Source organism: Lactuca serriola, chromosome 8 (assembly GCF_051521515.1).
Source record: "Lactuca serriola cultivar US96UC23 chromosome 8, Lser_US96UC23_V15, whole genome shotgun sequence".
In the NCBI taxonomy this organism is placed as follows: Eukaryota; Viridiplantae; Streptophyta; class Magnoliopsida; order Asterales; family Asteraceae; genus Lactuca; species Lactuca serriola.
Window position 1 is genome coordinate 198214036 of NC_136415.1, and position 26707 is coordinate 198240742.

General features: G+C 31.6%; 2 protein-coding genes and 1 pseudogene across 2 annotated transcripts; all 3 read right to left on the reverse strand.

Annotated features, from left to right (window-relative positions):
• Nucleotides 1-4131: 4131 nt before the first annotated feature.
• Nucleotides 4132-6280, reverse strand: LOC145069304 (expansin-like A1). The gene is made up of 5 exons (XM_079016241.1): nucleotides 6115-6280; nucleotides 5656-5765; nucleotides 5379-5557; nucleotides 4653-4785; nucleotides 4132-4567 (listed from the first exon to the last, which is right to left on the reverse strand). Exons 1-5 carry the CDS (start codon nucleotides 6230-6232, stop codon nucleotides 4322-4324), a joined length of 786 nt encoding a protein of 261 aa, XP_078872367.1. The 5' UTR covers nucleotides 6233-6280; the 3' UTR covers nucleotides 4132-4321.
• A 5659-nt stretch (nucleotides 6281-11939) lies between these two features.
• Nucleotides 11940-13667, reverse strand: LOC145067745 (uncharacterized; annotated as a pseudogene).
• Nucleotides 13668-19874: 6207 nt separating this feature from the next.
• Nucleotides 19875-25857, reverse strand: EMB1030 (Alanyl-tRNA synthetase, class IIc). The gene is made up of 13 exons (XM_079017929.1): nucleotides 25665-25857; nucleotides 24988-25092; nucleotides 24690-24901; nucleotides 24228-24406; nucleotides 23885-23963; nucleotides 23632-23766; nucleotides 23313-23462; nucleotides 22809-22919; nucleotides 21807-22724; nucleotides 21348-21620; nucleotides 20639-20848; nucleotides 20393-20550; nucleotides 19875-20304 (listed from the first exon to the last, which is right to left on the reverse strand). Exons 1-13 carry the CDS (start codon nucleotides 25759-25761, stop codon nucleotides 19968-19970), a joined length of 2964 nt encoding a protein of 987 aa, XP_078874055.1. The 5' UTR covers nucleotides 25762-25857; the 3' UTR covers nucleotides 19875-19967.
• Between the last annotated feature and the right edge of the window lie 850 nt (nucleotides 25858-26707).

Below are 26707 nucleotides of genomic sequence, written 5' to 3' on the forward strand. Positions count from 1 at the left end.
ATGTTTGGTGTTTTGTTTTCTATTAAACCTAAATTCAACTTTATGCAAATTCAAAATAAGTCTTAAAACTAAAGTTACTTGAAAATAAGAAGCATAATGTAAACTACAAAATATTTTAATTCAAATGTGACTGAATGGCTAACACTATTTAAATAGTTCATCTTCTGGTGCAACAACTCATTTTAAAAAAACAAATCCCACATTTATGTGGTGTTCATTTGAACCAAAAGCATTAGTTCTAGAAGTTAAGTAAAAAAGTGATCAAAATATCCCTATAATAATCGAGAATTAAATTCACACATAACAATTATATGAAATCTCTTAATGTTGTTTCTGCATATAAATGAAAATGAATCCAATTTTGATCACCATAATTAAATGATTTCTAAGCCTGTGGTTGTCGATCATAAGGAATAATAGATCATTTAACCTAATGATGTATTATAAAAACAAATGTAACAATAAAAATCATATTTTATGGTAAAAGTGCAATCTTCTAATGATATTTATATATAAAATAACCTTCCCATTAGTGTATAAATAGTTAATGTTGGTAACAAGAGTTGTTTCGGACGTCCCTCCTAACAAATCATTCCCAAAAAATAATCACTAGCATCATTTTATTGTTACACTTGCATTTTATACAAAAAAAAAACAACAATCCTATATTTTTTTTATTCTAATAAAACAGTGGCTCTAATGACACATGTCAACTCTTCAGCCCCTTTATAGTTTATTTTCCCGCCTATATTATCAAAACTGAATTTCTGATTATACCCTTGTGTTCCTATTAAAGCCATGCCCCCATTAAATCTAACTGGAAGAATGAGGAAGGATATGATGTATTTGAATTTGAATTCAATTTGATCAATTTCGGTTCTCATTGTCAATAAATCGTTAAAAACAGCTATCAAATCACAAGAAATCAGGAAGCAAAATCAATTTTCAATTTTGAATTGTATTTACTAAGCTTCGGTAGACTCCATATATTACCTCAATCGATTTTATTCCTGGGTCTCTCTTTGCAGCACACATATTTCTCATGCTTCCAACCACCTTAACCATCGATTATGCTCAATCATGATTTTGAAGATTCTATGGTGAATGTTGGAAACCTTTACCGACTTGATAAGTTTTGGTAAGTTTGTATTTAAGATTGTTCTTTAATCGTTTTTTTGTTTGATTTTAGGGCTTCGATTGCCACTTTATCAAAATTAACAAACTTGAAGTAAGTATTATATGCAGAACTGAAATTTCTTATCGATCGAGTCTTTGATTATCATTTTATCAAGGTTAACAAACTTGAAGTTTCTTAGTTTGGTTTCGTTAGGAATCCAGGCCCACTTCCTTACAATATAAGAATGAACACATTTGAGTACATTGATTTGAATGCTACCAAATAGGGTTAACTTAATTCCACCAACTTTTTTCAAGAACGTTGAGTTTTCAAAGTGTTAATCTTGGTGGTAGTTTCTTGATCGCTACCAAACAAGGTTGACTTATTATCAAATTTGATCAATTTAAGCTTTAGTGAAAATGGTTTTTTTGGTCAATTACCAGATCTATTTAATTTGGTAAACACATTTTTTATCTCAAAAACAATTTCTTTTTCTAGTCAAATCCTGTTCAAATATGGTCAGCTCAATCATCTTTAACTGTTCAATCTTTCATTCAATTCACTCTTTGGTGTCTCACTATTTTCTTTATTCTCAAAATCATCCATTACTTACTTGAATCTAACATCAAAAAAGTTGTTTGGATGGGAATTGCCTCATGATTGATGTGACAGGTCAGCCTCTAACTACTTATTATGTAGAAGAAGCTTGAGGGGTAGAAATTGAGAGCTAAAGGTTTCAAAGATTCTTAACATATAAGGAATCCAATTATATTTATATCACTGATTAGGTGCTTTTGTTATTTAGGTTTGTGGTTCATTTTAAAAAGCTTTGTGCTCGAGGTGTATCAGAACTGAAATTGTTGCATAAATCGGTCCAGGATTACTCTTTTACGGGCTACTCATCCAAACTTTTAACCAGTTCCAGTAAGTATGGTATGCGAGTTTCCTTTTTACTTAATGTGCTGAATGGGTACAGATGAATGTATATAATTTTTTTACTTGATATATAAAGAAACTTTCGTTAATAGTTACTGCATTGCGAATGTCTTAATGAGTATTAAGTGAGGGAGGGGTTCCTTAAACATCTCAACAAAACTAAATTTCTGATTATACCCTTGTGCTCCTATATTTGACTTGTCTTTTTTGATGACAAGCCACCACCAAGTTACAAAAAGGTACTATTTCTCACCATATTTGTGTCTTTTTTGCTTGATACTTTTATTGGGTTCTTTTCTCTGTTTCAAATATTGACTAAGAGAAATTGTTTATATCTAAAGACAGTTATTTTGGCCTACCCGGACTCTTTAGTGACATTTACTTTTTGATGGCTAATATTTTAGGAGCTTTTATCTTATGTCGTTGTGATTATTTCCTAAAGCAATTAAAATTTAAAATGAACTCATTGTAGACATGGGATCTGGTAAGAGCTGCCAAAGTATGAAGAAAAATTGGTGAATTATGAAGAACATAGGTTGAAGTTGTGATGACAATAGAATTTCCTTCATCATTTTGAAGATGCATATCCACAATTTTTCTTGAAAGTTTAGGTATTGAGTTTATTATTTGGGAATAAGACCATTATGTAGATTCCATATTGATCAGAATTGTATGAAAAATTGATTTGCTTATGTTAAATATAATGTAATATAAAATCACATAAACATTATGATGGAAGGAATTGTAAAGCTCTTAAGTGGCTATTGTAATCATGGAACAAACATTGAGTTACTTATCAAACAATAGATTAGTAGAATATGCCTCGCTCAAAGAATTTGGTTAATTTGTTCTTATTTTCTTAGTTATTTGATGATAGTTATCCAAAAAAAGTCATATATTCAAATTGAAAATGCATATGGATTATTTTGGATTTTGATGCTACCAGTTTTGAAAGATAAGATTTTAAATCATAAACTTTGATATCTTTTTTTATTAGACAATCAAAATTATAATTTTATTTCAAATTATCAACCGTTGATTTCTACGGGTTTAAACCTAGTAACATAAGAAAAACATAGTTTATATTTAACTAATCAAATTACCAAATCAACCAGAATCCGATAAAAGTTTACCTTGTAAAAATTAAAATAGAATTCATAACAATGATGGGAAGAGACTTCAACATCGTCTTAGAATTAAATTCTAGATAGCAATACACTTCACCAAAAACAAAAGAAAGCATAAAAATGAAACTCCCATGCTTTAGTGTCATTCGATAGTTTTTTGATATCCACAGCCTGGTCCAATTTAGTGTTGGCCATCTACAAACAAGAGCCCATTCATTTTGAAGTCCACAAAACTCTTTAATATTTTAGTCCACAAAGTGCACCATTCGAGTTAAAAAATACTAAGAATTAAAAACAATTGACTCACACAATCGTCTTATAATATTTAACCATTTTCTCCTCAAAATTCTATAAAATTTTAAAATGATGGTAAAATAAGCATTTAAAAGTCATTTACTGATCGTAAAAATAAGCACTAGGCACTCGCTTATTCCACACACAATGCAAAACAAAGGATTACCAACATTTCAATAATTATGGAAAAATCTCAAAATATTTTACATTGCTACAAAATCATCAAATTCGATAAAGTTTGTTCCCATATTAACCAAAAACGCTTTACAAAACTCATGTTGTGACTTGTGAATGCACACGATATTATATATAGTATTTCACATATATATAGAAAGGGACATGTGTTCTTTGGTCGCTGTAACAGCATTAGTTCCTCTATTCCATTTCTATTGATAAGTAGAAGCTTACTTATCACAAAAAAAAAAAACAAAGTTTATTAAGTAACTAATCATTAATTAACATCATAATGATCTAAATTTAGGGTACTAAAATCATACATGAATCCTAACACGTTTCTTTATATCTTTTAGCAAGTCTTTAGTTTTGCTAGCACAACTTATTTTGATGTTTCAGAATTCAGATGCATTGTTTATTACCATCTCTACGCAAATAAAATTGTCACTAACATTAAAAGTTGTACGCAAGTAACAAAAGTAGTAACTTTGTAAAATGATCTGTATATCATGTAATAATAAGTTCATACATTTGTTAACTCCAACTCGATCGGACCTAATATATCATCTACTCCACAAGATTTACTTACTCCATCTACAATATAATTTTATTTTACTGTGAATTCTATATCATTAACTTATAACCCAATTTAACATTTTGTGTAAAAAAAAAGTTAATTCCATATTTGTTCATCACATTCACCACATCCTTCTTGAGCTACATCATCGATCTGTACGCCGGAGTCATAAACACCTCCGATCTTCCAGTCAGCCGGCAACACACTCTGGGCCCAAATCCACTTTCCGTCATAGCCGGAGGTCACCACCAGCCGGAGTTGCAGGGCACCCGCCGGAGCTCTACTGGTGTCCCAAACAGCCCCATGACTTCTGGTCAAATAAGTCCAGCTTGACGAACCAACCTAAAGAAAGTCAAACCATGAATTAGAGGAAAGTACAAGTGTATTGCATGATTGTACAACTTGTGATACATGGCTTGTGACTAACCTGCGCAATGTCAGCGGCAACGATTTCAGTTTGACCACCTTGGTATAGGAATTTGAGTGCAAGATAATTAGGCTTTTGAGTCGATTCTTCAACTCTTACAGTGAAGTTCTTGCCTTTGAAATCACATGGTACTCTGTTTTAAGGGAGACGAAATCAGGTCAAAAAAACTTGAAGTAAAACAATTATGAACGTATTATTATGGAATAGAAATTGTTTTTTTTTAAATACAATTTGAAAAGGTTACATTTAAGCAAGAGTGAACTTTAAATGGGATAATCAATGATAACTAAAATTAAAAGAAGTCACAATTTATACATGTTGTACCAATGTCAACTAAAACTAAAGGGGTGTTTGCTTTATGCATATAGGTATGATTGTCCAAATAGAACTAAAACTCAAAAGAGTTGTACTTTTATGGCAACTAAAACTAGAAAACGTTGTACTTTATAGTTATGCATCGTTAAAAGGGTTGTACTTTATGCAAGTATGATTATACCATGAGCCATATAGACTAAAAAGAGATGTGCATTGTGCATGTATTATTATACCGAGGACAACCAAGACTCAAAGTATTTTAACTATGCATGATTCTACCAAACTATCAATGGCAACTAAACCTTAAAAAGGGTTGTACTTTATGTATTTATGATTGTACAAAGTGCAACCAAGACTCAAAAAGACTTGTACATTTTGCATATATTATTGTACCAATTGCTTCAAACTCACCTTCTATACTCCACGTTTGCAACGGCAAGTTTCAACAAGTTTTTGCCCATGTTCTTATTAGCCATGGCCATGAAAGCTCTACCACTCAACACAAAATCTGTCTCATTGTTTTTATTCTCATCAGTTACTATCACTTGAGTTCCGGTTTTGCTACACAGCTTAGAATCCAGACATCTCACCTGCAAAATTACATCCATACCCCCAATTCAACATACAAATTCACACAAACAATATGCTAAACACCGAGGCCAAGAATGTAAATATAAGAATTCCGAACCTGGAAACAAGCACCACAACCCGACCCGGATTTGTAAAGGCTGGGAACAGCAGCAGCAAGGTGGCTACCATAGAAGCTAGCAGCAGAGGAACCATACCCACATGCTCCAGCTGCATTAATATCAGAAATTAATTAATACCCATTAAATTATGTCAAGAAATATTATCTGGGTCGATCTCCAAATTAATTTTTGCAATTAAAAAAGCAGTTGGGTCATAATCGATGATCATCAAGAAAGTGATTCACTCATTAATTAGAAAGAAAGAAAGAAAAAAGACTAATTTTTACAGCAAAATTTACATATAAAACATCGGTTCTTGAACACCCACAAGTTTATTTCAAGAAATCTTTTCTTGGTCAATCTAATAATCGATTATATCAATTCAAAATCCATATGGGTCGTGATCAAATTGATCATCCATTACAAAGTAAAGAAGATGGTAATTAAAAGTTTCTTACAAGAAAGGGAAGAAGCTTTGGAGAAGAAGGCAGCTTTGCTTTGATGAAGGCATCGATCACAAGCATTTGTGGTGGAGGAAATGGAAACGAGAAGAAAGAAGAGGTAGAAGAATCCCATTTAGTTTAGTGTGTGTTTGGAAGAAGAAGAAGAAGAAGAAGAATAAGAAGGTAAAGAAGAAATGGATTACAAGTCTATTTATAGTTTTTTTTCGGATTTTTATTTTAGTTTTTTGGTGTACGCGTGAAAGAGAAAATGGATTACACTTCAACACGGTTATGGTTATCATCAAAATTTCTTTACAGTAAATGCATTCTAATGCGATTATATATTACATGCATGGATCATTAAATTAATACTTTCTTTATTGTTTTAAAATTAAACATGGATTCGGATTAAAATTATTAACTTTTCGAATGGTTTACAATGTTCGTTTAATCTTTTTAAATAATCAGTATATTAAATGTAGTTATATAAAATAATAGTTTGTAAGCATTTATTGTACCTTAGACAATTTTTAATCCTTAAACATAATATATAATAAAAATCGGACAGATTTTAAATAAAATAACTTGAAACTGTCACCTGTAAAAGAAATATATAATATATTTGTCTAAAAATCATTAAGATATTAGCTAAATTTGGTGAGAGGAATGATAGATATTAGAATTATTTTTTCTAAGAATATATATTTAACTATTAATCATTTTTTTTTAATTATGTGTCAAACCAGATATTTTAATGTCGATGCATAGAGGGGGTCATGCTATATAAACAATCATGGATTAGACATATGGGTGGAGGGTAGGGGTGGGGAGGGGAGGGGAGGGGAAAAGGGAAGTGGTCTAGAGAAGGAGGATAAATTGTTCCTCTCCATAAATTTTATATTTTCTTTTTGTTATTCAATTATTAGGACTCTACAAATTGGTCTAAAGATAATTACACAGGATTCTAGCATTTTAAATATGAAGCCGATATATAAGTTCGAATTCCACATTTTTCAATTTTAGGGTCGGCGTTGTTTTAACACAATTTATCAAACAACAGATAGAAATAATATTACTATAATTCTAAGTTGAATGGTTTCAAATCATCTAAACGTTAAGTTGAATGGCTTCAAATCATCTAAACATTTCCAATCGAATACATTTATGCCAAATGTATATACAAATGTAGATTTGCATGGGCATGATACATTACATTTGATGATTTGATACACCAAAAAACCTAACAGTATAATAAGATGTCCTTTTTTAAAAGAGTTCAAGCTTATATAAGACAAGTAACGTTTAAAAATAGATTAGAATGTGTATTATTGTTTTAAAAGAAATATTTTTTCAATACATGATTTTCTCATGAGCTCCGAACCTTTTTCTTATCTTACTAAGCATAACTTATACCATTTAGTATTGTTAAATATACAAGTTTCGTACGCTTTTATAAATCTCATATCAATATCATGATCTAATTATAACTTAGTTGGTAATAATAAATTTATATAAACATAGTTTTTTTTTGTAGCTTTGATGCTATTTCATAAGGAAAGATCTTGTATTCGGTTTTTGTTAGTAAAATATTTTAATTTTAGTACAATACAAGTAGATTTACGAAATTCGTTTTAATTATTTTACATGGGTTGAGTAGATTTACGAAATTCGTTTAAATTATATTATATGGGTTATGATCATCTGTAAAATTTTAGAATGAATTCTTTTATAACATAAAAAGTAACATTTATACATTTGAATAATAACGCGGAACAAAAAAGAGAGTATAATGCGGAGTGGAGGCAATGGAAAAACAATTTGGTGGATGGAGCTCTTTCACCGACTCTTTTTCCTTTTTCTATAATAAAACCCCATATGTTTTGATTGGTTTTCTTCATCACATTAATTGGTTTTACACCCAAATATTATATTCACAGCAAAATATATTTTCATCCCAAAAATAAAAAATTTATATTCTAAGAATTTGATCTTACATATCTTATGTAAAAAGATTTTAATTATTAAAATAATAACTTAGTCCACACAAAAAATATGATCAAATGATAACTAATTATAACAAAATGACAAAAGTACCATTGTTTTAGATTCAATTGCTAAATAAAACCATCTTATATTTCAAAAATAGTTGTGTTTGCCCATGAGTTTGAGATGAAATGAAAGGGACAATAGCACAATTACACTTTGAAATTGATTTTTTTTAACAAAATGCCATATGATCCTTGGTTTAGATGGGTAAGTAAAGTTTGGGATTTGTCAAAGCTTTAGGGTGAGGGTAGGGCTAGGCATAAACAGAAAGCAAGGTCAAAGTTTGAAGTTTGGTCAAAGGGAAGAGATGGAGTAAAAGGAAGTCAAAACTAGAATAACACCAAAAATAAACAGCTATTCGTTTGCTAATATGTTCCTTACCCTACCCCTAACCCCACCCCACTCCACTCCATATGCCAACCCCTCCCCTACCATTTTTGGTCCATTAAAAATGGCCCATCAATTGCAAACAACTCACCTACAACTGTATCTTTGGATTGCCATCAACTAAAGATCGAACACTTGACCACATCTTCAACAAGCCATGACTCAGTTAAAACGACTGCAATGATCAAGTCTGACTCAGTGTTTATATCATATGACCAGTGTGTCATGTGATGAGAGCCTAGCTAGTAGTTAAGGTATAAAATTTCATAAATGAGGTCAAGAGTTCAATATTTGACACACCTAAAATATTATTGGTGTATTGTGATTTACCAATGTAATAGGCTTGTGACGGATTCGGTGTGGATCATTCAAATGATGCAGTTTACCATCCTTCCTAATGAATAAAAGACTTTTTGTCACATGTTATCTTCTCTTTCATTTTGACATATGATATTTTCTAGAATTTTTGAATTTTCTATTTTTCACTAGTTATTTTATTATATTTTTCATTTTATTAAATTAAATTTTCATATTTAATATATATGTAAGGTATTTATTAGGAAAAGTTTATATATGTAATATATTCAATACATTAAAACCTTATTAATTTTAATAATTCAATTTTTTTCTCATCTACCATAATAAATGAAAATGTTATTGTCAATTGTCATTTTTTCATTTAATTGACCACATGTCATTTTGTCATAATTTTGAAATATATTTATTTTTCACTTGTCAATTACTTCATTATTCATTTCCACTATATCATTAATTTAGTTTCCATAAATTAAACCTATTATAATAACTATTAATTTCAAACTTGAAATCTGAAATTTCAATTTCAATTTCAAATAAATTTACATTTTAAACATTTGTATTTAACATTTTATTATAATAACTCGTTTAGTACATGGGTCTAACAATTAAACACATAGTTTTAATTAATTTATTTTTTTATGTTTTTTTTTCATAATTTTCACTTATTTCATATTTTAAATTCAAAAAAACTTCTCATTTAATCGCTCCTATTTAACATTATGTTTTAATTAACTCGTATAAACCAAAGTGCTTCTAGACCAGCGGTATCCGGTGTTGCCCTCCCTCCTTGAGGTCGAGGGTTCAAGTCCCGTGAGGGACATAGGTGGAGAATTAGGAGTAGTGTAGGAGTAGAATAGATTTGTCGTTCCAAAAAAAAAAAATTAACTCGTATAATATACGGGTTTCACAACTAGCTTTTAATATGATATATATATATATATATATATATATATATATATATATATATATATATATATATATATATATACTAGCCGTCTACCCGCGCAAAGCGGCGGACGGCGAATAATTTGATAAATGAATATTAAATGATATCTATTTTTCAAGAGCATTACCATATCATATTAAGGGGGTGTTTGGCTAAGTTTTTTTAAAACAATTTATTAGGTTCCACATCACTATAAGTTAAAAAAGTGTTTGGATTAAAATAAGTTATTTTGGTGGGGAACCTCTAATACGTCATTTTTTTCATAAGTTATCCTACACTTACTTATTAACTTATAAGCTAATAAACTAATAAGCAATAAGTTTTTTTGCCAAACACCCCCTAAATGGTTATTACTTCCATTTATACATACCCAAACCACTTGTATTGTTTATCGTCATCTTTTTTTTTTCGTTTTCCTTAATTCCTTTATTAATTTAATGTCCTACTAAGTAAAATGCTAAAATATATAAATAATAGTTTATAAAAAGAAACCTTTGGAATATCAGGTGTTGTGATTCAAAAGTCGATAAATAGGCCTTTGAGAAGGTCAAAATACTCAGGTGTCAACTTGTTCATTGTGATTTTAAACCAAGTTTGGTCACAAATTAAAATATTTTCAACGATAGTATGTAATTCAAGAATTCATATTGATTTAGGTTCTCGAAACCTTAAAATATTGAACACAATCTATATAGAACCTTATAATAAGGACAATAATCACCGTAATCAGGAAATCCATGTGATGAAACTTGATATTATAAGAACCAATGATGAAAAAGGTTTCATTTTTAGACTAAACAAGATGAAAAATATACAAACTACCTTAATCATGTCAAATCTTGTGTTTAACTGTTCTTTATTGCAAAAGTAAGATGCCAAAATATACAAACTAATGATAACACAATGCTCTAACTGGCCCTCTTGGTTGAGTTCTTTGAACCTGCAAAGCCAACACATTAAAGAAACATAGTAAAAACCTTTTTAGGAACAAACCTGATATAATAAAGCCTTCACCTAATATATTTATAAGATAAAAATACAAAAAGTTAAAAATGATGAAATCAATTACAAGTAAGGATTAAAATAAAAACCTGTTAAGAAAGAGCCATCTGCAGGAGGGATATTTGAATCAACATGTATTTTCTGATGGTTTCAAATTTTGAATTATCCGAAATTTAGGGAAGGAGATAGAATTTGTTGAGAAATATAAGGATTCAAAACACATGTTAAAATTTAATATTATTTTATTGATGACTACTTGTACTATTAGCTTAATGATTTGAACGTCTTAAAAAAATAATATTATTATATTCAATCTATTTTTAGAAATAGTGAGATTTCTTTTATAAGATACTAGCCGTAGACCCGCGCAAAGCGGCGGCGAAAAATAGTTTCTCATTCGGCAATAAGTTCTATAAGGAGTAACACAAAACATATGCATATTGTTATCGATCGGTTTTACGGCAACAAATCAATGTAACCTCGCAATACAAAAGAAAATAAATATTTTGGTGTGTACTGTACGTTTATAGTCATTCATTTTAAAAATCAGGACACATCCATACAAAGTGACTTGCTTATACCTTTCTTTTCTCTAGCATCCATCAAAAGAATTTTATTCATAATGTAATATTTATACTTTTCTTTTTATATCTAAGCCTATATTTTAATACATTATTCCATACACGATATTAACTTTCATAAAATTATAATTGGAGAAATACAAATATGACGAAAAAAACAACAAAACTAACAAGTAATAACTAAATAAAGTAATGAATCAAATAATATGTATCTAACAAAAGGTATTATTGGAAAAATAATAAAAAAGATAATAAATAACAACACCTTTCAATAAAAGACAAACTTTAGATATGTCTTGCCTTGCTTGCGTCATCACTCCAACGTAATTCGGCCTGATATTAGAGGGGGCAGTGATCCAATAGTCTCCATGGAGTACGGAGTTGAGGCTGGCCAACTTAGCCTCCTCAATGCCATTTTCCAGCCCATACCCATCAGCTTAAAATAGATAAATATCCCAAGAAACCTGAATCAACACCCCTTCCTTATGCTCCCCTTTCGCCAACATAGCAAGATCCATACCCTTCCAATAGAAAGTTATGTTAGAAGTAGTACTATGAGTCTATGATGATATCAGTAGCATCTTCACTTCTACCTGCAAAACAATATTATCTATTAACCAAATTAATTATAAAATTAAATAAATGATTCACAAGAACATATGTTTTACAGATATGGATAAACATTCCTTTAGCTCTCTAACAATGACATGAAACATAATTCATGCTTATTAGTAATATAGCTCTAAAGTAAAAAAATTGGTTTCCGAGTTCATTAATACCAACAGCAAAGTGTTAAGTCAGCAAGTGTAAATCTAACATTTCCTTAGGTGGGATAGGTTTAGGTTGCTGTTTTTAATATGATTATGAGTTATGGAAGCTTACATCCATTATAGTGATTAGAGAATCTGAAAGACGAAGAGGTCCCACTGATGCAACATCACTTATTAAAGTCAATCTGGAAGCCAAATCCCCCCAGGGTCTTAACCTGCAGGTTTTATGTTTTTAACATATTTATTACGACATAATTACTTTAAAATATTGATTTTCTTTTTCAAATTATTAGGAAATAATTCATTATGTGTGTTTATAAAACTCACATGTGCAACAACAAAGTCCACAGAATTAGCAACAAATGGCTTATGTGGACCATTTGGGATTCCTGTTAGGACATACTGTTTCAACAGGAAAGAAGGGGTCTAACTAACAATGTAACATAAGGGTAAAATAGTCATTTACTCACAGTTCATTCAGTCCAAAAAAAAAAAGACTTTTGTGTATAATTGTATATAGAAAGTGTCCTTTTTTATGATACGTACACACGGACCCAAGGCATTGCAGCTAAGAAATATTTTGTATCCAAAAATGCATTTGAAAGGATCAAAGACTTTACTCTTCTTGGTGGCCTATGTTGAGCAAAAAGTAGAGCTAAAATTCCACCAAGTGATGTTCCATGAAGATGTCTGTTAAAAAAAAGATTCATTAGATAAATAAATAACAATAACATCAAAAATGGAACCAGATAATCTTACATGGTGGACATCAATAACATCTAAAAACTTCTCAAATGCTTGAACCCATTCTTGATTGTTCCAAACACGAGAATATCAATAGAAATCACTCGATAATCCTGAAAAAGAAACAAAACAAAAAAAAAGATTTCTGAAAACTTTGTTATGAAAAAGAATCCTTCAATTTGGTTTTTGTCTTTAACAATGTTAAAGTTGTTGTTACCTTCATGGAGAGTGCCATGATTTGTTTGTAGTAAACATCTGTTGTTCCAGCAGTTCCGAAATTCATAATATCTCCATTATTTTGTGCAAATCTGTAAAATTTATGTCAAAATTAATGTCTATATATGTTATTCTTATATCAATTTGGATGTAAAATCTAATATCAACATTTTTTCTGTTTATAGAAGTTGCTATAAAGATTAATGCTTTATGCTTGTAAGTAATACACCAATCGGAAGCTACAAATTAGCCAATTTAATCTCAAAAGTTGAAGTATAGCTCCAATTTAATGTGAATTTTAATAATTTTAGGTTTATTGAGAGTAAACATCGAACGATTGACGCTGAATCAAAACTGTAAATAGGGTTTAGACATAATGAAAGTAACAATCGATGCCAACTAAACCAGTGATTTATCGAATTGGGTAAGTCAATAGATGTATAATCAAGTGAAAGATCGACGAGATCTATGACCAGAAAAACTTATTGGGATCTTGTGGAGAGGGACTTGGGACTTGAAGTAGATGTAATCATCGGGCGCTGAAAACCCACCTTTCATTGCTAAATTTGATGATGATCGTGAAGAGCATGACTAAATTTGGTGGCCATTAATAGAGAGATTCATGTTATTAATTGTTGATCGTAGGTGGGTTGAGGTTCGGGTTAAATTTTAGGAATAACAAACAATAGAGAGAATGGTGTGCCAATGGATAGATATTTGCCAAGATTTTAGGAATAAGCATTGATTCAAACCGAGGATTAAAGAGATCGGGTCAAATTTTTGGAAGAGATAAGATTTCAAAGATAATCAGATTAAAATTTAATATTATTTTATTCATGATTAGTTGTACTTTACGCTTAGAGAGTTCAACGTCTTAAAAAAATATTATTATTTTATTGGATCTATTTATATAAATAGTAGGATTTCTTTTATAAGTTAGTATATATATATATATATATATATATATATATATATATATATATATATATATATATATATATATATATATATGTGTGTGTGTGTGTGTGTGTGATTGTGTTGATAGAAAATCGTTTAGTAGGTCAAGACAAAAGAAGGTACGGCAAGTGACCTAGTATGACAAAACACTCTCGGTGGCACCAAGTATATACTACCTTTATGTTTGTAGAAATTATTCATTTTGTTGAATATGAATGGTTTTTTAATATGGGAAAACTTGTTCGCATCATTAGTGATGGGCAAATGTTGCTACCTTGCCGAACATACAAGTTCTTTTGTTATCGTTTCACAAAACATTATTATCAATTATATATTTGTATTAGTGATTTTGGCTATCATGTATTTAAGTAAACCATCATTTAAAACGAACGATTTTAGGCACTTTATCATATATATATTTAAAAAATATAATGGTTAAAGTGACTCTTCTACCGGGGGTCTCGAGAATGGCCATATGAATGACTAAATGAACGAAACTGAACAAGATATGGGTGGACCAACAATGTTTGGGAGCGGATTGGTGAGGTGCTACCAGTGAATCGTTCTGAGTCTTTTGACGATGAAAAGCTCATCTGATTCAGGCTTGCACTGCATTAGAGGAATGCTTGGGCTGAACGACCTCACCCGACGGTCCATTGTAACGGTCAAATGAAACAGGGGAGCGGTCTAGTTATGTGATCACTGATCACCATTCTATTGGTCTTTGCAAATACATGTTGTTTAAGTTTTTTTAGGTGTTGTTAGGGTTAGTGGCGGACGCATACTGTTTTAGTAGGGGTGTCCCTCGTCCTTTAAGCGGGTGCACCTAATAGAAAAAAAAATTTACACTGCATGCCGGAAATTGAGCAGTGGCCCAGGACCCCAAATGACCTACTAAGGTCCGCCACTGGTTAGGGTAATTTTGAGTTATTTTTTAGAATAGTTGTTATTTTTCCGATAGTTGATCTTTCTATGACTCAAAAATATTGTCATCTTATCATTTTTTTTTTAATTTTAACCTCTTAGTAAATGACATCTCTAATGATTAACTTACTTCAATAGTTTTTTTTAGAAATAAATCTAACTAATTTATCTTCCTCTATCAAAAAATGTTCTAGAAAACCACTTTATTTAATTAGTTCATTTTTAAGCACATATCGTATTTAAATACGAATGTATAAGGAAAATCTCTAGAAAATTCATAACACTTACCATAATTTACGAATAAGTCACAAACTAAAATTTATTTACGAAAATACATTAATCACCGGTAAAAATGACGATTTGATACTTTTTTCTTGGTTTACCGGTTTCATTGTTAATCTGGTTCTACTAAAATCTCATTATTTTACCCTAATTTACGAATAAGTTCCAAATTAAAATTAAGTGATGTTTGACTATTTTTTTTGTGTAACATAAATTTTATCGGTTTTATTGCTGATCTGACGCTTAGTCATTAAATGAGCTAATGAGATGGATATGTTGCGTTATATAATGTTATGTTTACCATAAACTTGATATATTGTTGCATTGTATATTTTTTGGAATATAAAATGCATCCAACGAAAATTGCAATCATTACATAAACTAGCAATAGCTTCGTCATTTTTGAAGTGTATAAGAAATTTCAAATTATCTATCTAATATGAATTTATTTACCAAGTTATGCAATTGAAAAGGTTCATGATATTATATGAGTTATGGTTGACCGGTTGACGAAGAGCATATTTCTTAACATCGTGCGAGAAAAGGTTTGGGAATTGCAAACCGAGGTGTATGTGCATGGAATCGTCAAAGTACACTAGGTACCCTTGTTAATGGTGTCAGGCTGATTATAAAACTGATGTGTAGAGTCGGATGCCATGCTTTTCTTCAATTGTTTCTTGGGAAAATATCGAGTATAGACATTATTTGGGGTTGAATTCCAAAATATATACACAAAAATTTGAATTTTCGGGAATAGACATGGATTCCGTTGAGATAGCTCCGCAGAATCCACTGTAGCTCCGCGGAATGGCAAAATCGTAAATAAATGAGAGAAATTAAAAAATAAAGACTCAAGATCCATTCCGCGGAGTTATCTCTAACGAATGAACCCATTCCACGGAGGTAGCTCCGAGGAATTGATCTTCAGGAAAAAAATCCACCTCCAATGATTCTTTTATGTAAAGATCTCCAATTAAAAGACTATTTTTTTCCACCTCACATTCATTCCAAACATTGTCAAGAAAAATTCATACTAATATAATCTTTTCTTGAAAATAATTAGTTGGGGAATGAATATAAACTCCAAAAAATTGATTTGAAAAAAAAAATCTAAAGATCCATTAATCGGAGCTACCTCCGCGGAATGAGTTCATTCCTCGGAGGTAGCTCCACGGAATGTATCTTGAGTTTTTTTTTTTTTAATTATTTCATTTATTTACGATTTTGCGATTCCGCGGAGTTACCTCCGCGGAATCCGTGTCTATACCTGAAAGTTGAATTTTTTGTGTCTATATTTTGGAATTCAACCCCAAAAATTGTCTATAGCCGGTATTTTCCCTTATTTCTTATCCATCTTATGGGAAGTTTTCGCCAATTTCTTCTGTATATTATTTCATGCACATGTAATTCGGAACTCCATCAAAGTAGGACCACACTTGAGTTATAAATTGGTGTTTTATATGAATTAAAATGCATTTTGCATAAATCAAAATATTTAGATCAAACTGTTTCAATTAACATACGGTTAAAAGAAAGACAATGTTGCTTTGTTCACTTTTTCAATTGGTAAGATGTATAATTAGGGGTGTCAAAAAAACCCGAACCCGATTAACCCGACCCGACCTGAACCCGAATAAGGTAATTAGGGTCGGGTTTAATAGGGTCAGAACTCTTAATCAGGTTAACCCGACTAACCCGAATTATTATTAGGGTCGGGTTTAAGGTTGATTTTTTCAAAACAATTCGGGTTTCGGGTCAACCCGAATAACCCGATTAAAAATTTATTACCAAAATTTTTTTTACTGCCTTGAATGATATGAATTCAAGATCCCATGAGATTTTACAACTAATACATATTTCTTATTTAAACAAACCAGATTCTAAAATTACTATGTATAGAGATGTATAAAATGACATAACTTTCATCTCTTCTTAGTGCATTAAGGTTGTATTGTAATAGTTTTACGAATTTTATTCACTGTTTACATTACTAATATGGTAAAAGAAACTCCAAAAATTCATATCGTATACCAACTTTACATTTTAACTCCCTATACATGTGGATTATATATTAAAATGACACAACATAAATTCATCTTACATTTCAACTTCAACTCGACTAACCCGATTAACCCGACCCTACAAACCCGAAACCCGGTTAACCCGAACCCGACTAACCCGTACCTTATTAGGGTCGGGTTTCGGGTGAATATTTTTTCTAGAAAAACCCGACTAACCCGACCTGTTTAACCCGAAACCGATCGAGTTAACCCGATTAACAGCCCTATGTATAATGATGAGATGATTCATGAACACTTGTCGCACCTTTTTTGGAAAAACCATGACAACATATGTGACCGGAAAACCACATGTTGAATTTAAGAAATATGAGATGGCCATTAAATTGGCCCGGCTTAATATGGGTTGATAATCACTTAATATGCACAAGGATGACTTTTGATATGTTTATCTTATTTTTTGTTATCTTTTTGAAATTTAACTCTTTGATAAATAAAATATTTTACAGATGGACATATTATAATTTTATAAATAAACAAGTCAAATTATTTCTTCTAAATATAATACTTCCCGGATAAGCAGGTGTTGCATCAATCAATTGTACTAAGAGGCATTATATAGTAAAAACATGTACGATAATTTCATTATTGATCCATAATTCGATATACATAATAAAACCAGTAAATTTTATAATATATTTATTTTATCATTTTAGGTAATTTTGATTTTTAAATATATTTTGCATATCAGTATAAAAATAATAAACTTTTTACAAAACTTAAATTAAATGACCAATAAAAATATGAAAACCCCACTTGTCTCCGACATGGTTTAATATAACAAATATTTTTAATGTATTAATAGTCTCCAATAATGATTCTGATCTTATAATCAAAACATAATAAATAAGCATCCGATTCGTATCGAATCATATCTGCAACACCATTAAGACATTTAATAAACCATCGTTATTCAATTTTTGATATTTAAATTACATTCTTCACTAAACCATTCAAATTTGTTTTCTTAGCCTAAAACACGAATTAAACCATAAAAATTTGGTATTGAAAGCCATAAAAACCATTCAAAAATGATATTCTTTCGGATTTCAGATTTAAACGAACTATTTTCTGCTCTTTACATTTTTTTCCCTTTTTTTGGTAAATATATGTGTATTGTTTTTTCTTCAAAAAATGTTCATTATCAAATAGGTGCCTATAAAGTCCTCCATTTGAAATGGTTGTGCAATTGGTGTGGAATAGATCAACAAAGATTCTCAAGCGTGCCGGAATTGATGATAATGTAATTACTTTGGATTCTTTGGTGTATTTGAAAGGTGAAACACAAGAAGGTGTTCAATATGGTTACATCTAGCCCTATTAAAATTGCTGATAATATAATTACTTTGGTTTCTTAGTGGATAAAATACTGTCAAATTTGAAAATTATAACCGGTTTAGTTGGTGTTCTCCTTTTAATATCATCATGTAACTTTCTTTGTCTTTGTTGCAGCCTAGCATCTTGTTGTTTGGCTATGTTTTTAATAAAAAATTTTCTAGTTAAAAAAAAAAAAGACTTGTTAAATATCTAAAATAACCATTTTATCTTCTTTTTAAAAAATAAGGGTGAATATTATCCAGTTTGGATTTTTATTAAAACCGAATCCAAACCAGAAATTTCGGTTTTTGAGTTTGATAAAACCAAACCATCTTTTTTTTTTTCATTAACCAAGTTTAACAGAAAAGCAAGTAATTTACTAAAAAAACATAATACAACATGTGCTTAAAAATAAAAGTTATATAAACAACCTGTATCCCACCGAGTGTGGGCAGGGCCCGTATGTCATTGGACGGGGCCCATTATTCGGGTATGGACGGAACCCGTATCTCATATTTACATGATATGTGTGGTATGAGGTAGCTTGGGAGAAATTCACTAAGTTTCGTATTACGGTTTTCAGTTTTGGTTTTAGATACTTCTGATAGTAAATGGAAGAATTCGGAATAACTACGTTGCACACACCATTATGTTTTCACCCGAGATGATTTTTACTCTAATTTTATTGTTATGGATATAGTGACTAATATTTATGTTTTGATGTATTGACATGTTTATTTTATATTTAAAAACAAAATTTTTAGAACCATATTTTAGTAGTGTTACAAGTTTATTATTTAGAAAAAATAACAAACCGTATCATCTGAGTGGTCCATGTTAACGGGACTCACATGAAAGTTCAATTATCCATATTTTACGCGTACCATGATTTGGACTCGTATAAAAATTCAATTATCCATATTTTACGCCTACCATAATTTGGACTCATGCTCTCCTATTTAGAATTTCACGTATCCACAAACACTCTTATCATGTCGACAATTATTTACCTTTTCATTGGATGCAACAAATCCACGTTAATATTCTAGGTTTTAACATACTCACTCAATTAAACTTATATGTAAAACAAGTCATTCTTTTTGTATTTCAGTTCAGTTCATTTTCTTTTTTCCACATTTCTATATATAAAAACCTAACCCAACCGAAAAAATCATTTTTTTCTAAGAACCAAAAACCAAACGATCAGTTTTCCAAAACGGTTTGGTTTTTTTGCACTCCTATAAAAGCAACGTTGAATAACTATACACAAATTCAAGAATCGTGAGATGTGTTGTAAGGTTTAGCTTGCCTTTTCAGATAAAACCTTAACAATATCAGTCCGTGCTTTTTCAAGTGCACTCGACAAACTCTCCGGCTTCCGGCCACCCGCCTGAGCAAAATTCGGGCGGCCGCCACCACCACCGCCACACATTTTAGCTATCGGTCCGATAAACTTCCCCGCTTGCATCCCCATAGTAACTACCGTAGGACTAAATGCAGCCACTAAACTCACTTTATCTTCACCAGGACTCGACCCCAAGATTATTGCTGCGGGATCTTCTAAAACATCAAGAAGATGTTCAGCTGCGGTTTTGAGTGAATCAGCATCCGTATCATCCATAAATTCAACAAGCACCCTGAAGAATAACATAGTTTAAAACTTTGACAAAATCGAACTATAGTTGACTTTTTGACTTTTGAGGTCAAAGTCAAATCCATTTGAACCTGATTTTTGTTGAGGTTCCAACATGAAAAGCGTTGTTTGCAATAACCGATGCTTTGTAAACAGCTGTTTTCGCACGTGCAGCCGAGACCTCGTTTTTTGTCGTCCTTAATTCTTCCAAAAGTGAAGATACCCTCATTGGCACTTCTTCTGCTTTTACCTGTACATCAAAAGATCAAAAAATTTAAAATTTATATACTTTTGAAATTTAGAAAATGGAAAAAAAAAAAGCAATGGGGATGGATTACTTTAAGTGTGGAGCAAAGCTGCTTCATGTAGTTATCTCGATCACTAACGTATTCGATAAAAGCATCACCAGCAACGGCTTCTATACGTCTTACACCTGATGAGATTCCTTGTTCTGAAATGATTTTGAAGCCACGGATCTCTGAAGTATTGCTAACGTGTGTGCCTCCACATAGTTCCATTGATACTCCCGGAACATTTACAACACGTACCTAAAACATCATAAATGGTATGTAAATTTTTTTTAGCAAGACGACTTGTCATATGTTTGGCATACAATTTTTTGTCCCGCTGAAAAAAGGTAGGACATGGACTCGCTTTCGATCTCTTGTTCGTGGAAAAAGACGCATATACCCTCCCATCCTGATCATCGAAAATAGCCCTAGAAAGCTTGTCCGGTCCTGTCTAGTCAAGTACGGTTCAATCCGGTGTAAGAAACGCAGCTTGGCTGCGTTTCTTACATTGGACATGATAAGACTAGAGGAGACTAAACAAGCTTTCTAGGGTTATTATTGATGTTCAGGATGAGGAGGATATATACGTCTTTTTTCACAAACAAGAGATCGTGAGCGACTCCATGTCCCACCTTTTTAGGTGGGACAAAAAAATGTAGTTATTGTTCCATTGATATTAGTCCAAGTCGCAGTCTCAGTCCAATGCAGACCAAACACACTTCGAGGTCATGTGGCACAAATATGGCCATAAAAATACCTCTTCGCCGTATTTTTCTCCAAACATTGCAATCGCGCCTGCTTTTTTGGCATCTGCAATCCGCATGACTTCGGTTTGTAAAGGCCTTGCGTCTCCTATCCACTCATTAATCAAATCTTCAACTTTCATCAACTCATGATCAAGAAGTTGCCTATGGAAATTGAAATCAAATCTCAGCCGTTCAAACGCCACCAACGAACCCGCTTGTGACGTCTCTTGTCCTATAACCTTCTTCAACGCCGCTTGCAACAAATGAGTAGCCGTATGATGTACCTAAAAATTTCTCCCCAAATTATATAATAAGTTAATAACCCGTATGATATATTCACAAAAATGACCATATGATCATTGAGCATCTAAGTGAATAACCTCAAGTTAGGTTATTAATAAATGCTCAATGTGGTCATTTTAGTGAATGCTGCTAATAACTTCCACCATGGTATCAGAGCAAAATCATACCTTTGCCCTTTGTCGTAATTTTGCATCAACCTCTGCTACCACTTCTCCACCAACCGCAACACTTCCTTCTTTTATCGTACCTTTGTGAACAAATATGTTCCCTAACGACTTTTGAACATCGGATATCTCAACAACCGCAGTAATTCCCATTTTGCCCCCGTTGACTTTTATTAACCCTCGGTCCCCAATTTGACCACCGGATTCCGCATAAAACGGTGTCCGATCCAATAAAACTTCAACTTCACTTCCTTCGGGAACCTCAATTACCGGTTTACCACCAAACAAAATACCCTTTATCACCGCATTAGAATAAAGCGTATCATACCCGATAAACTCGGTATCCGGAACATTTTGGGTCAAATCCGACCCGTTTTCAACTGTGAGTTTCACCGTATTATGAGCAGCTTGTGATTGCCTCCTTTGATTTTCCATCTCCACATCAAAATCACTCATATTTACCGAAACGCCACGCTCATCCGCTTCCTCCATGGTTATCTCTACCGGAAACCCGTAAGTATCATACAAAAGAAAAGCATCTTTTCCCGATAAACAAGCGGTGGTTTTGTGAAGTGTCGCGTATTCCAAAGCATTGTCCAACATTTCATCTAGAAGCTTTTCTCCTCTTTCTAATGTAACAATAAACCGTAATTCTTCTCGTTTTAACTCTTCGAGAATACGATTTTTTCTTGTTTTTACATCGGGGTCGATTTCTGTGCTTAAATCGATAACTTTTTCGGCGATTATCGGTAAAAACGCGCCTTCGAGGTTTTCCGGTTCGTCTCCTTTTATACCGAGTAATCTTCCGGTACGTACGGCCCGCCGAATGAGCCGTCGGACAATGTAACCTCGGCCAATGTTTGACGGGAATACGCCGTCTGATAAAAGATACACGATTGCTCTCATGTGATCACCGATAACCTAAAAAGTTGTAATGTTTAATACAAAGTTTTTGAGTAAATTGGGAAGATAATAATAATGATTCTTGAATAATGAATAGCATACTTTGAGTTTTGTTCTTGATGAATCATCTGTAAGAGCATATGATATGCTTGCTAATTCTGCTGCTTTTTCGATAATTGGGAAAATTAAATCCGTTTCGTAATTGTTGGGAACCTGTAAAAAAAGTTTTAAAATATTTAAAAATTTGAAAGTTTTACGCTCATTTGACCCCATTTGTGATAGGACTGACGTGAATAAAATAAAAAATTTTGTCTTTTAGGTGGGACAGGACTCGTTCTTATGAAAAAGACTGACGTGAATAAAATAAAAAATTTTGTCTTTTAGGTGGGACATGACTCGTTCTTATGAAAAAGACGTAAATGTCCTTCTCATATGAAATAAGCTTTTAATACCTTTTCAAAGTTTAAGCTCGTTTGCAGGTTGTACTGTGTTTATTGTGTAGTGGATAGACTGATGTGAATAAGACAAAAGTTGCAGCTTTTTGTCTCACCTACATATGTAAAAAAGACGTAAACGCCCTTCTCATCTGAAAGAAGATTTTGGTACCTTTTGTAAGATGCGAGCCATGCGTTCTAAGCCCATTCCCGTATCGATATTCTTTTGTTTTAAAGGTTCTAAAGAACCGTCTTCTTTTTTATTAAATTGCATGAAAACAAGATTGTAAAACTCGATAAATCTTGTATCATCATTCAAATCCTACATATGAATATTAAGTCAACAAACAAAACAACAAAGTCAACACCATTACGAACAAAAAGGCCCTTCCCCTTTTGAGACCGATGTAAATGGGACAAAATTTTATCTTTTTGTCTCACCCAAAGGGAGGGCATTTACGTCTTTTGCACAAACGAAGATTGAAACTTACAACATTTGAAAACCCTCTTTCGGTATGGAAATCATAGTAGATCTCAGAGCATGGCCCACAAGGACCCGTTGAGCCACTTGTCCAAAAGTTATCTTCTTCACCCATTTTCTTTATACGATTTGCAGGAACACCTATCTGAAGCAAAAAGCAGCAGTATTTTACCTCTTATTTTCACTTGGCAGAAGGATACTCTTATTTTCATACAAAAATAAATAAATAAATAAAAATAAAAAAGCTAAAGAATATATTTTACCTCATCATGCCATATCGCATATGTTTCTTCATCATCTTCATAGACACTAATCCATAAGTTCTCTGCAGGCAATCCATATCTGAAAGCAAATCATAAAAATAAACAATTATTAGGAGAAATTTTTTAAGACAAATTCCATAAATGCTACTTTTTTTTGGACTTAATGAGGACAAGACTTAATCCAGTAAGCTATATATGTGTGTTTCTTTTTGACTTAATCAATTAAGTCAAGGAAAAATGAGGCTTTCCCTATTAAGCCATAACATATTACAAATCTTCCCTCATTTGTTTAAACATCCTTTTATTCATAAAGTCTGAGAAAAAAAAAAAAAAAAATCCATACTCTATGGTTGAAAGTTCCCAAGCCCACTTTATAGCTTCTTTCTTGAAATAATCACCAAAACTAAAATTTCCAAGCATTTCAAAGAATGTATGGTGTCTAGAAGTCCTTCCAACATTCTCAATGTCATTCGTACGTATACACTTTTGAGAAGTAGTAGCACATGCTACTTGTCTTGGCACCTGAAAAACATATTTCAAAACCATCAAAAATGGACCAAAATGCCCCCAACTTTCTACGGCTATTTTCGATCATTACCATCAGAAGGGCATTCATGTCTTTTACACAAACGTGAGATCAACAATGTGTTTTGTACAACCTTTTTAGGCGAGACAAAAAAGTTGCAACTTTTGCCCACTTTTTTAGGTGAGACAAAAAGTTTCAATTTTTGCCCTTGGGCACTCAGTCCAATGCATGTCAAATACAGTACAGTCTGTTTTTGTTAATAAATGGGGATTTAAATACCTTTCCAAGAAAAATAGGTTTGAATTGCAGCATTCCAGCAATGGTGAGAAGAACAGTAGGATCATCAGGGACAAGAGAAGAGCTTGGAAGAATCTTGTGACCTTTTGCAGCATAAAATTCAAGAAATCGCCTACGGATTGAATTCCCACTTGTGGGACCCTCTTCATGTTTTTCTTCTATATGATGATCCTCTGTGAGTGGTTGTACTGAAGCTATAAGGAAGATTATATAAACTTCAATTCTTGTTTTAGATGTCAAATATTGATTAATATAAGGAATTAAGGATTAATGATTAAACCTGATGAATTTCTGATGAGTTGCATTTTGGGGTTTCTAGAGGGGAAGTGAGAAGGATAGATTAGTGATAATCTTTGTACAATAAAGTCTTTGTAATTCCAAAAACCTGCAAATAAACTCTGTATTGTTAGCTTTTTTTTTTTTATCAATTTAGGTGAAATAGAAACACATATATAGAAATTATCAAATGAATTTATGTCTAAATTATATCAATTGATCAATTAAAGCATAAAGAAACAACACCTTAGCTCTAATTTACTTGTTGTTAACGATTGATACCAAACATATGTTGATCTCCATGTTCCATGGGAGGAGATATGATTTGACTTTTGAAGGTCAAACCTAATTCTTTTCAGTATTAGAATTGACATAGATTTTGCTACGAATTTACATCAATATATATATGTGTTGTATTGTCTGATATAAAATTTGTATATAGTTATCAAAATTTCTCCAAAAATAACGGTATTCATATCAATTATGTATCTGCAAACGAACTGGAAATCTGAATATAGGTCAATTAATTAGCAAACGAGAATCAAGCTTTAATCATCATGGAAATTCAAGTGCTTAAATTAATTCAGTTCTGAAGTATAATCGTGAATTTTGAAGGATTTAGGAGCACATTAACTGATGAATAATTTGGCAAGAGTAACTGAGTAAGTGGAAGGAAATTACCAGGGGAAAGAGAATGGTGGCATTTCGTACGATTTCTTGAAATTAAAGTGGAGGGTGGAAATGGAGCGAATGAGCATGGAAGCTTGGAGGCTTCCATGGCTGCTCTCTCCGTCAGCGAGAGAGTGAGGGAGGGATGAGAAATAGATAAAGCAGCAAGGCAATCCACACGATTCTCTGTAGCTAAAAATATGGGTATGTGCCTGTGGGATAATTTAATGATACTTTTTCTTAAAATAATCAAATCACAATTATAAAATCACACATGTCATTTTTTTTTTGATACTTTTGATTAAATATTTTTTTTTTCATTTGCTATTTTGTTATGTTTCTGTTTTTTCTTAATTAACAATCATCTTTACATTTTAATTAATAATTGTCTTAATTAAAAATAACCAATAAATTATAATACTAGTATTCCTATAGTATTTAATATGTTTTCTGTTAAATTCAAATTTTAAATTCAAATTTTAAATTTAAAATTTCATATTTAAATAAATTTTTGTTTAAACTTTTATATTTAATTTTTTGTTTTATTAAACTCATATAATATACAAGTTTCACACCTAATTGGTTCATATATGACGTATCAAAATCTGGTTTTAGAAAACAAAATATATTCTATCACGATCTAAATAAATAGTCTAAAGTGTTGTTTGGCTCGTAGAATTTTATAATGAAAATAAGCTTGACAAATGTTACAATGAACATAATGCTATGGAAAGAATCGGATTATGAAGGAACTACTTTGTAGAAAATATAATGAAGGAACTACAAACAGAAGGTAATATAATGAGAAAATGCAAAGATAGTCAAATATGTTAATTACTTTGTTGAAAATAACAAAAAAAAAAAAAAAACGAAATTACATTTTTTGTCATCAAAATCGCAGACATTTGCGATTTTTGCAAGCTATCTAAGAACGTACAAGTCGCTAAGGCACAATCCTGCTTTAGCAATTTGTACGTTCACACTAGTCCATCTGCAAACATAGCAAAACATCTACAATTTTCGAGAACACAGGCATAAAAAAGTAATTTTTTTGC